Source organism: Alosa alosa, chromosome 15 (assembly GCF_017589495.1).
Source record: "Alosa alosa isolate M-15738 ecotype Scorff River chromosome 15, AALO_Geno_1.1, whole genome shotgun sequence".
Lineage (NCBI taxonomy): Eukaryota > Metazoa > Chordata > Actinopteri > Clupeiformes > Clupeidae > Alosa > Alosa alosa.
Genome location: NC_063203.1, coordinates 19,916,402 through 19,927,804, shown reverse-complemented (window position 1 = coordinate 19,927,804; position 11,403 = coordinate 19,916,402). Strand labels below are relative to the sequence as shown.

Genomic DNA, 11,403 nt, shown 5'->3' with positions numbered 1-11,403 from the left:
GACGAGCATACTTAGGCCTACCTGAGCTACGCAGGTGTCTTTCGAAGAACACGACAATATCGAAGCTCTATAATATAAAAGGATTATATTATTGCACTTTGTCATAAATGTGAACTATTTATGGAAAAAAAGATTTGATCTGCGCTTTAGGCTGCATACGCGTTATTTAATTATTTATACATTTTGGAGAGGAGATTACTGCCAGCGTGATGGTCCTGTGTGACATTGCAGTGACGTAGCCTGCTGTATTCTTGTCCTCCTACTCCATCATAACAGTCGCCGTTAATCCAGATTAAAGACCACTAATACTACTTTAAACGGCGTTAAATATAAAATGAAAATATCATAAAAGAAGACTTTAAACACCAAGGGTAAGTACATGTTTCAATTAACTAAGCTTATGGTGGCGTAATCTTTACTATGGTATTGTACCACCTAGGCTCAGCCTCCATCCAAAGATGATGCAGGCTGATGGCGGACGGTGGGTCCAACCAGCTAGCACTGTGATTTAATTTAGTAGCCTACATGCTAACGTTAACGTTGATGTGAATGTAAAACCATGTCAATGGCTAGATGATAATCTTTGTAATTATAGATACGTTGAATCTTATTCTGTCATTCTCTAACCTTATGGTGACGAATTTAGCGCAAAAGGCTTTGGATTGCTTTGCGATGCAATTGCGATGTCTTGCTAGTTAGCCACGATAGCCGACGAGAGCTAATGTCAATACATTAATTTGCCATCGCATTTGATACCAATAAGGTGGCTAGCAGCAGTTGGGCAGTTCATGACAGGCCTGTGTCCAGTGGCTTTATGTAGCTCCTATTATCTAGTCGATAACAGTTAGATGTGTGGATTGTTTCACGGTCTAGTTAGCCCGTTTTGTTGGCTAGTTAGATAGCATACATTTAGCAGGATATGCGCAGTATAGGAGCTATAACATTTTTATTAGCTCGCAAGATACACTGGTAGTTTTAAACATTACTTGATGTGCAGAACATTAGCAGCAGATCTCCGTTATAACCAGGTAATATTGCATGGTCATACAGTTGTTACAGCTATTCATGTGGTCCTGCTAAGCTGACATATTATAATGAGCTGATAAAATGATGAAACAATTTACTTTAATTATAAGAAACCTTTAATATAACGTTAGTTATCTTGTTGGAACAAATTAAAATGGAAAAACCTGAAAAAGGCGATCTGTCTTTTCTAACTATAAAGAAATAGCCTTCTCTGATCTTCCACAGGGGTAGACGAACATGGGTGGCAATGATGAAGACATGTCAAACCATCTGGTCAGTAAACAACGCACAGATGAAGAGTTGAACGAAAAGAATCAGCGGAATAGCCAGGAGCACAGCGGCAACAGCGCAAAATGGGTGAAGGAGGGCCAAAACCAGCAGCGCAAAGTGGCGGAGAAACAGCAGGACCCCAACCACAATGATAATGTCAACTGGAACGAGGACAGCTCCCCAAATCAAAATAATCAAGATGACGTGCAGGGCAACGAGGAACAGATTAACACATCATCAAAAATACTGCACTCCCTCCGCCTGAACCTTGATGTGGAGTCCAAGAACATCCTAAATGAACCTCTCATTATTGAAGCACTGGATGGAGAAAAGGGCAAAGAGAAAGACAAGAATGACAAGGAAGATGAAGGTGAGGAGTTGGACAGAGACGAAGAGAAGGACGTCTCAGCACCAAGCTCGGGAGAGAAAAATATGTCCCCAGCTGAGGCTGGGTCTGTGGAGGAAGGAGAGGACCTTGGCAAAGACGCCTGCCAGTTGTTCTCCGACATGAACGCAACACCTAGCGAGGAAGATTCCAGCTGGACAACGGTGTCACAGGACAATAGCGCAGACAAGTCTCCCAATGGCAATGGCGGTAAGACCCAATCCTCTAACATTTGTCCATCTGTTCCTGTCCATCTGATGTGTTCTGATTCTGGCTCACTGAAGTGAGTGTCCGGTGATTCTGTGATTGTTTTCACCACTGTTGTCTTCAATCTTCTCTCACATACAGACTCAATCTGGGACTCCAATGCTTTCGAGACGGACAGTGACCTGCCTCCAGGGTGGATGCGCATCCGAGACACCTCAGGAACCTACTACTGGCACATACCCACAGGCACTACTCAGTGGGACCCCCCCTTACCCTCTGACAAGGTGGAGGAGTCCACAATGTCTTCCAGCATGTCTCTAGAGACGACCCCGTGTGAGGAGCCAGAGGTGAGTTGGACAGGCCGCAGAAACCTAGCTCGCCCCTTTCTAGTCTCTCAAAGTCTGGTGGTCAGGCCGAAGGCTTGTAAATGACTTCATTATGATAAACAGATGTGCAGAATTGAATTAGTAGAGCAATAATGTGAAAGATGTTAGCAAGTTGTTGTGTTTGCGATGTCTCTAACCTTTTTGACTTTCTAGATCACTTGGGGCACTTCAACTCGTCCAAATATATTTGATGAGGAAGAGCCTTGGAAGGTAATCAAGCTTTGCATATTTTTTTTTTTTTTAACAAACTACACACGTAAATGATAAAAAAAATGGCTGTTCCTTTCTTATGGTTCTTTTGTTTGAAGCCATGGGAAAGATTCCCATGACTGTAGGGCACTGGCTACATTTAAACATGTAATTGCTACCTTGTTGTCAGCAGACCCACATTACCACAGGTCATTACTGTTGCAAAAGTATATGATGATGTTATGGAAACTGGTCAGCAGAGAGAAAATGGCAGCGCCACTCAGGAAACAACTTTTATTACCCTGGCTCTGCATTGGTGCATAATATGAGAGGACATGTTACTCAGTCAATGCAGCACAAATGAGTGGAGCAGTACTTGCTCTCTGTATGAAAAGTAGAGTGATAAAGTTATAACAGAGTTATTCTTTTGACAAACAATGTGACAAATGATGTGTTGGAAGTAGAAAGGAAATGGAAACAAAAAGAATTCACCGTTTTCCCACAACTGCCATAAACTGTTATCAGAAAATTGTTGCAATTTCTTGTAGCGAAACCTCTATAGCTGAATTGAACTTGTTTGTCATAACTCCTGTCCACAGGATGAGGAGGCCACATCAGATGAGAGTCTGAAGGAGTTTGAGGGAGCTACTCTTCGCTATGCATCTATCAACCTGAAGTAAGTGGCCCGCGCGGAACTGTACAAAACGCGCTATAAAATTCCCTGCATTTCCAGGTGCCAGAAAAGATTAATTCAGCCACCAGCTGCTTGTCTCACTCCATCTTTGCTGTCTTGTTCCCTCTTAGCTGCTCCCAGTCTGAGGAGGGTGAGACATCTGCCGCACTCTGCACTAACCTGGAGGCTAAGGTACAAACCAAACACGTGCTCTGCTCTGTTTTGAAGAGACACCTCTCCCAATCCTACTCTTCCTCCAGCTCCACGCACACCAACCCCCTCACACAACCCTGACCAACCCCATCTCCCCTCACTTGCCCATTTAGCCTAGGATCGCCAGCCCATTAAACGTCACAGAAAGGAAACTCCATGCATAAAATGTAATGGCTCGCTGAAAAGACTTGTCTTTCCTGAGAGAGTTGCCCTATTGCTGTGAGGGCCCCTGTTTATGACACTGTGTCTGCCCCCCCTCCTGACAGTGTTTTGCCGTGCGCTCCCTGGGCTGGGTGGAGATGTCCGAAGAGGAAATGGCACTGGGAAGGAGCAGCGTGGCCGTCAACAACTGCATTCGTCAGCTCTCCTACCACAAGCATAACCTCCACGACACGGCAGGCATCTGGGGAGAGGTGAGGGAGGGAGAGAGAGAGAGAGAGAGAGAGAGAGGGAGGGAGGGAGCCAGACAGGAAGTGCCTGTGGGGTACTTCCTGTTTGGGGACGAGGTTTGAGCTTGTGGCATTGATCTTCGCCCAACTGGCTCTTGTGTCTTTTTTTCTCCTCTTTGTGGTATTTGCGCAACTGAATGAGAGCAATTTGGTGGTTTCATCAAGAGCAAGTCTCTGCTTGTGAGCGTTGCTGGCCAAGTGTAATAAATTGCATGTGTAATAAAAAGCAGTCTTAGAAAGATCACCAGAGGGGCATAAAATGAATAGGAATATTGTTCCCTAATGGCACTGATCCGATCCACTACATTTCTTAGCAGAGATCCAGTTTGAATTGGACCGCGATTCTGTTCCACTATAAATTGCGGTTCTTCCTCAACTCATTCATGCTGTGCCTAGCAAAACTCCTGATCAGTGCGTCCAAATGGGAAAAAAAATGCATGATGGGGAGCTGATGATGATTAGATGATTACTGTGTGTGTGTGTGTGTGTGTGTGTGTGTTTGTGTGTGTGTTCAGGGCAAGGACATGCTGATGGTGCTGGAGAATGAGCAGATGAACCTGATCGACCCGCTGAGCCAGACTCTGCTGCACACCCAGCCCATCGTGAGCATCCGCGTGTGGGGCGTGGGACGAGACAACGGCAGGTCAGTGTGACCCCGGCCTCATCAAGGGGATGTGCTTTTACTGCGCGGAAGAGTACGCTGCAGGGTTTTAGTTTTAACACTTTTAGCTGAGATGTTTATATTATATTTATGTTATTATATAGTAATGCTAATTATGTTCTTAGATATATTGTTATGGTTATGTTGGAATATAAGATTGTATTATATATTTTCACTATTTAAAAAAAAAAAAAGTCATAGCTGTACATTAGTTATGCCAATAATAGTACAGAGCATTTATTTGAGGCGTTAATTGTGTAACGGGGAAAAGACAACAGAAGGAGGAGTGAGGAGGTGAGGAGGAGGAAAGACCGCATGTGCCACGGGGCACATTTTCCTCTGCCACAGCCGCCTGAAGGAATGTTTTTTTCTCTCTCTCTTTCTCTCACTCTCTCTCTTTCTCCTCGGTGTGCGAGCAAGTGCGCTATTCTCTGCCCTTTAAAAGCAATATGTAGCGAGCAGCATGAGTCAGAATGAGTCATAGCACAGGCCTTGCATTCCACACAAGCCCTTCCTGGCAGCGGGACAAGAGTGGCATTCAGGGTGGGAATGCACTGCCCTCTGGTGGAATGTAAATGTCATAGCAACTAGGAGATGGGTGGCATTTTGGTTGTGATTTCTGTTGCCTGAAGGGAGTGAAATTAAAGGATAAATTTGTGGTCGCAGAGTATGACTAAAACTGACTTTTATAAAGAGAAAATTGTTTGGTGAAGATGCAATTATACAATTTAACTGTTTTTTTATTTCCTTTTTTACTTGCTGCATTATGGTACAGAGAAAGGTAAAGTGGCCATATTTGTTTACGCAATGCTCATAGTATTTTATTCCATTGCAGCTTGTTGTGTATTTGTGTATTACACCCCACCAAGATCTGTTTGTCGTGTGTTGTAATATTTCAAGAAGCCAACTGATAAATGTAGCATGCATGCTTGTTTAAGGCCAAAATAAGTTACAACATCTTCAGTGAAAGTTAATGTTATGTTTCATTTGTGTATATGTATTTGTAACTGTCATGTTGACTAAAATGTTTATGTTTTGTAGACTATGCGTTTCATACAATCTTATCCTTAACATGTTTATGTTTTTGCCATCAGGGATTTTGCATACGTAGCCCGAGACAACCTGACCCAAGTCCTGAAGTGTCATGTGTTCCGCTGTGACACCCCTGCCAAGCACATTGCCACCAGTCTGCATGACCTGTGCTCCAAGGTGAGCCCTTAGCCCTGGCCACTGTAGATGGTTGTAGTGTAGAGGCGTACGCACATCTATAGGAATTCTACAGGTGCTGGAGACTAGGAACAACAAGTAAGAAGAAAAAAAAATCTGCACTATCCGCACTAAGCTCCCAGTTTAACGGTAGTTACACAACGCTTCGACCACTCAGGTCTTCGTCAGGTGTGTCCATTAAACTGGGAGCTTTAGAGGCAGTGTGCGGGGATCTTTTCTTCCTTCTCACTGTAGATGGTTCACATATGGGTTGGTTCCTCAAGCCCAGGCTTGAATAGCGGAATAGCCTGTCTCTCACACAGACTGGAACTGTCTTGCATTTTTCTGGCATCCCTAGACGTACTCAGGCCTGATGACTTTAACAGATTTGTGGAACCCAGATTTTAATATGTAGTCTACACCCATATTTTTGCCTGAAATAAAAATTGTGTAGGCGCCTTATGAAAAGTGTTCCATTGCCTTCATGCTTTCATCCCCTGCCTGTAAAGCCACAGTCTCTCGGGTTGTTTTTGCTGCAGATCATGGCAGAGAGAAGAAGTTCCAAGCACGGGCTGAGCCGCCTCAACTCTGACTCCTCCAGTCTGGGAGCCATATCAGTGCAAGGTACCATACCACTGAAGAGCTCCGCTCTTGTCTTTCAGGAGGTGGTTTTCTCCATCATCGTTTAAATGTGTCCCAATCCCAAACACACATAAACACACACGCACACACTATTTATGATGCTCTTGACAAATTCAAAATCATTCACCCAGCATGATCATGTCTCCATAATATTTCGCTTATTTTTGGACCTTTTTAAATGTGTGCTTGTAGATTTATTCATGTATGTATTTATTTCTTTGGCCAATTCAACCTCCTACCCCCTTCCCCAGAATTCCCTGTGCCAAAAAATGAGCTGTTCCAGCGTTTCCATGTCAACTACCTTGGCAATGTGCCCGTGGCTAGGCCAGTAGGTAAGGAACGCTTGGGTAAGGAGTCTTTTCATACGCACATCCCACACTGCCCGCTGACGGACTCACTGGCCTTTGACCGATGAGGATTGCATTGCTGTTTTTTTTAGTGCAGAGATGTTGCTCAAGAGTGTCTTTCCTGTTTCCCCAGGCATGGACACCATCAACGACGCCCTGCAAGCCACAATGGACAGCAAAGAGAAGCACGAGTGGACAGCGGTGTCTGTCGACGTCGCTCCCGCTACACTGACCATCTTAAAACGAGAGGTGAGACTATAGCACTCTCTTCATTTTACTTCTCCTAACTTATCGTGAAGGGAACATAAATGCTATGATTATGTACACTGGCGTTCAAAAAGTGGGGTCACTTAGAAATTTACATTCCACTCCATTATAGACAGAATACCAGCTGAGATGAGTTGCACTGTTTTTTTTTTGTTTTTGTTTTTTTATCAGGAAGGGTAGCAGTTTTCAGATTACATTATGTGCTTACATAATTGCAAAAAGGTTCTCCAATGTTTTCTCAGTTGGCCTTTTAAAATTATATCAGATTAGTAAACAGAATGTGCCATTGGAACATTGGATGAATGGTTGCTAATAATGTTCAGTGTAGATATTGCATTAAAGATCAGCCATTTCTTTCTACAACAGTCATTTACAACATTAATGATGAAAACAAGTGAATCCAAACGTTTGAGCGGTAGTGTAGATTATGTACGCTTCTCCCCATTTCCATTGAGTTTCCATTTAAAAATGTGTTGCGTAACTCTTAGAACTAGAAGGGAGTGAAGTATCAGTGGAGATTGATGATGATGTAAAACGTTTTAGAAAGGAAACAGTAAACAGATGTTGTGACACAGGTCATTTAAGATTTCAGGCCAAATGCCACAGTCTATAATTGTTGTCCTCACATCACCTCGTCTCGCTCTCCTCCCTCCTTCCTCTCCCCCCCTCCGTCTCTCCATCTCTCTCTCATCCTTCCTCTCCCCACCTCCCTCTCTCCATCTCTCTCTTCTCCTTCCTCTCCCCACCTCCCTCTCTCCATCTCTCTCTCCTCCTTCCTCTCCCCACCTCCCTCTCTCCATCTCTCTCTCCTCCCCCTCTCCCCCACCTCCCTCTCTCCATCTCTCTCTCCTCCCCCCTCTCCCCACCTCCCTCTCTCCATCTCTCTCTCTCTCTCGCCCTCCAGACCGAGGAGGTCCTGTGTGAGTGCCGCGTGCGTTTCCTCTCCTTCATGGGCGTGGGGAAGGACGTCCACACCTTCGCCTTCATTATGGCGGAGGGCCCTAGCGACTTTGTGTGCCATATGTTCTGGTGCCAGCCCAACGCCGCCAGCTTGAGCGAAGCCGTCCAGGCCGCTTGCATGGTGAGTGCCCGCAAGGCTGCAGTGCCCAGACATCGAGAGACTAGAACTGCACATACCACCAGAATGTAGAGTGGATTGGAAATGTGAACTTAACGGAGAAGCACTCAAATGCTCTCAAAGGCTACTTTCTTCTTAAAATGGTGTTTCTATGCTAACCACATCTTATGGCTTGATACCAGGTAATGAGATGAAACCCTACCTGCCTATATCTTAAGTTATCATTAAAGTACAGTCCTTGTAACTCAGCAGCTGCTAAAGTGCACAGGACATAGGTTGATGTCTCATGCACAATAACCTGGCAAAATGAGTATATTTGCTATGTCACTGAGCAAGTAGTGATATTTTTAGTATGTGTAAAGTACCAGGATTGTGTAGTAACTAGTGTTTGGTTTTTGTGTTTGTGTGTCCAGCTGCGCTATCAGAAGTGTCTGGATGCACGCCCGCCCAGCCTGGGCTCCTGCCTGCCGACCCCCCCTGCAGACTCGGTGGCACGACGGGTTAGAAAGGGAGTGCAAAGCCTGCTGGGCAGCTTCAGGCACTACACCTCCAGCTCCCAGTCTCCCTGAGGCACACACACACACATACACACACACACACACACACACACACACACACACACACACACACACACACACATACACACACACACACACACACACACACACACACACACACACACACAGAAATACACATACACAAATGTACTCCAAGACACACAAATAGTTGAAGGAAGACACAACCTAATAATCGAAAATTCACCTATTATCTTGACCACTTGTGATAGTAGGCAGTAGGTCAAGCAGTTTCCTCTAGTTCCTGCCCTCTTCCTATCAGCATGGGGAGAAGTGGATAGTGGCCGCACTTTCAGTTTGACTGTTCCTTTCATACAAAACACACAAACACACACTCAAACAGATATACTTTTTAACACATAGTAGTAGAGTATAAATATACTCATACAAGACACAGTACTTGCACACACAATCACACATACACATCTTAGACACACACACACACACACACACAGAAAGTCATCTCAACTGTCAAAGCCTCTTTGTAATAATGCATGACTCGGTGGCGATAATAGTCTCTGGCACTTCAAAATTTGTTTAGTTCTTATTTTTTTAATCAGGTGCAGCAAATGAATCTATTTTGACTGTGGGATATTGACCGTGTAATAGTCTCTAGTTTTCAGGGTTGTTAATGAGTATCAAGAAATGTTTACAATTACGTTCAGTTGCACCAATGTCCATGGGGCATCTTGCCTTTTTTTTAGCGTTGTGTAATTTCTTTACTTTTTGTTGTTATTGGTTTCTCTTGCGTTTCAGCACTTATTTTTAATAATAACTTAGTAATAGAATATTAGTATATAATTATACTACACATATTTCCATTGGGAAGGTAGCCACGAATTAGTCAAGCAAAATGCCACCGTGATACACAGAAATGTTAATATACCTTTTACAGTTAAAAAAAAAAGTTGCTAATGATAAATGTGTAGAATATAGTGTGTCATGGTGTTAGACTTTTGAGGAGTCCCATTTGTCTCTGTACTTTGTATACACTTGTCTCACGTCGCAAGTCCTTATCAGAAACGCCATGTTTGTGAATTAGCGTAGCATAGAGCTTTATGTCAACTCGACGACGAAAGTAGAATGCACTTAGTTCACAGTTCCGAGGAATGTGTCCAAATCCTCCAAAGACAGTCTGTCAAAGTAATGTAAAGAAGACAACAAAAAAACACAAGCACCCACCGAACCAGATGCTCATGTAATGCGGTGCGTACTCGTATGTTTGCATGAAAGTGGATCCGAATCACTGCAGTACTTGTGTGCAATAATAGGCCGACTCCATGGGCCAACCCACGGAGAGCTTAAGGCTCGGGGTAGGGCCAGTTAATAAGCGGTGCCAGTCAGTTCTGGTCAGGGTCAGTTGGGGAAACTGGTGCTCCTTTAATCGGCCTTCACATACAACGCGACAACGGCACCACCACTGCGCTCTGAAACGCGTTAATTTTCAATGTCTTGCACAGTGCAGCACTGCGCTGCTCAGAGAGCTCTCACGCCCACCGCTGTCAAAGTTGAACAACGTTGAACTGCAAGCGCAGATGCTCGGTGGTGACTACTATTTTGCCCCAGTGGCCAGCGCAGCTCATACCGCTTTGTATGTGAAAGCCATATTACACAGAAGAGACTTCTGAAGTCTGTGTCATCCCCCGACCACCACTTCACCACCCCCACCCTGTGCAAAGTCATCCAGGGCAGTGGCGTTGGCTCAGCTGCAGCGAGAGTTTGCTTACAGCTGCATGTCAGGCACCTTATTAGTGCTGTCATGCATCCCCACACACCGCATGTTTAAATAGCTTTGAGTAATAAAGCATGTAAGTGCTGACGTGACGTGGCGACTTACACCACTGTCACTGCCAGCATTTACGCCTCAGTCCTCTGAGGGCCTGGAGTATGTACTAGTTGTGTGTGTGTGTGTGTGTGTGTGAGTGAATAAGTGAGAGAGAAAGTGTGTGTGTGGATGTGTGTGCGCGTATGCTTTTGTAGGGAATGCCATGCTAGTAGTGTCAGTCAGTGTCGATGTGAAATTAGATTAACGTTAGATCTCCTTGTCGTTTGATATCCTGATATCCACCGAATAGCAGAACGCATGTCATTGCCTTTTCCATTCCACCCCTGAGAGCGCCGTGCGGCGCTGCGCCTTGACTCCCTAGGCCCACTCTCCCTGTACAGTGCCCTTACACAGCACTTATCTAAAGGCAAAGCCGGCTTTTGTGTTTGTACTTTCTGTTACTCTTTCTACTCTTCTCAGGCCCCTGGCCTCACTGGAAAAAAATGTTTTGTATCATTTGCACACAACATAGTGTACACACCACTGCGTAGAAATTGCACACGACCTCTTGGTAGGTGACATGTCGTAGAATACTGTACACCAGAGAACACTTGTCAGAAATATTCATGTTTTTTGTCTATTGAATTGTGTTGAGAAAATAAGAGTAAAAAGTAGAATCTAACCTGTATAAGGCGCCAGTCTTTATCCTAGTAGAAATTGGCCTCCTGTCAAATGGAATTAGCAAAAGCTTGGATTTGCTGTCTTCAAACAAACAAGGGTGTTTAATCCGCCTTTGAAATGGACACTAATGTATTGTTTGGGTTTACGAGTAATTAGTCGGATGTTTGCTTTTGCTTATGCTAAATGCATATCCCTTGTCAACTCTGAGATAAAACTGCCCCTTTTCTCCACTGTAAATAATTGATACTAAATGCAAGTCAGAACATTGGACATCTCATGAATTAATTTTATTTATTTAAAAAATGTGTAAATGTGGTGTAAAACATGTATATAAAAGTCACTGCACAAAAAAATAAACGTGTATGTCTTGTGTCTAGTTTCAG

The 11,403-nt window shown here is 44.1% G+C and overlaps 1 protein-coding gene across 5 annotated transcripts; it reads left to right on the top strand.

The window, feature by feature from the left end:
- Positions 1 to 216: 216 nt before the first annotated feature.
- On the top strand, positions 217 to 9,484 carry LOC125308330 (amyloid beta precursor protein binding family B member 1-like). 5 transcript variants are annotated; one of them, XM_048264753.1, is made up of 15 exons: positions 217 to 371; positions 1,252 to 1,891; positions 2,030 to 2,235; positions 2,428 to 2,484; positions 3,063 to 3,139; positions 3,268 to 3,328; positions 3,616 to 3,762; positions 4,314 to 4,441; positions 5,235 to 5,240; positions 5,554 to 5,668; positions 6,205 to 6,289; positions 6,559 to 6,639; positions 6,788 to 6,903; positions 7,826 to 8,002; positions 8,413 to 9,484. In XM_048264753.1, exons 2-15 carry the CDS (start codon positions 1,264 to 1,266, stop codon positions 8,566 to 8,568), a joined length of 2,040 nt encoding a protein of 679 aa, XP_048120710.1. In that variant the 5' UTR covers positions 217 to 371; positions 1,252 to 1,263; the 3' UTR covers positions 8,569 to 9,484. The 5 variants fall into 5 exon arrangements, with proteins under 5 accessions (XP_048120710.1, XP_048120707.1, XP_048120711.1 ...); XM_048264750.1 differs by having other exon boundaries at positions 6,559 to 6,654; XM_048264751.1 differs by lacking the exon at positions 217 to 371 and adding an exon at positions 498 to 1,028 and having other exon boundaries at positions 6,559 to 6,654.
- The last annotated feature ends 1,919 nt before the right edge of the window (positions 9,485 to 11,403 follow it).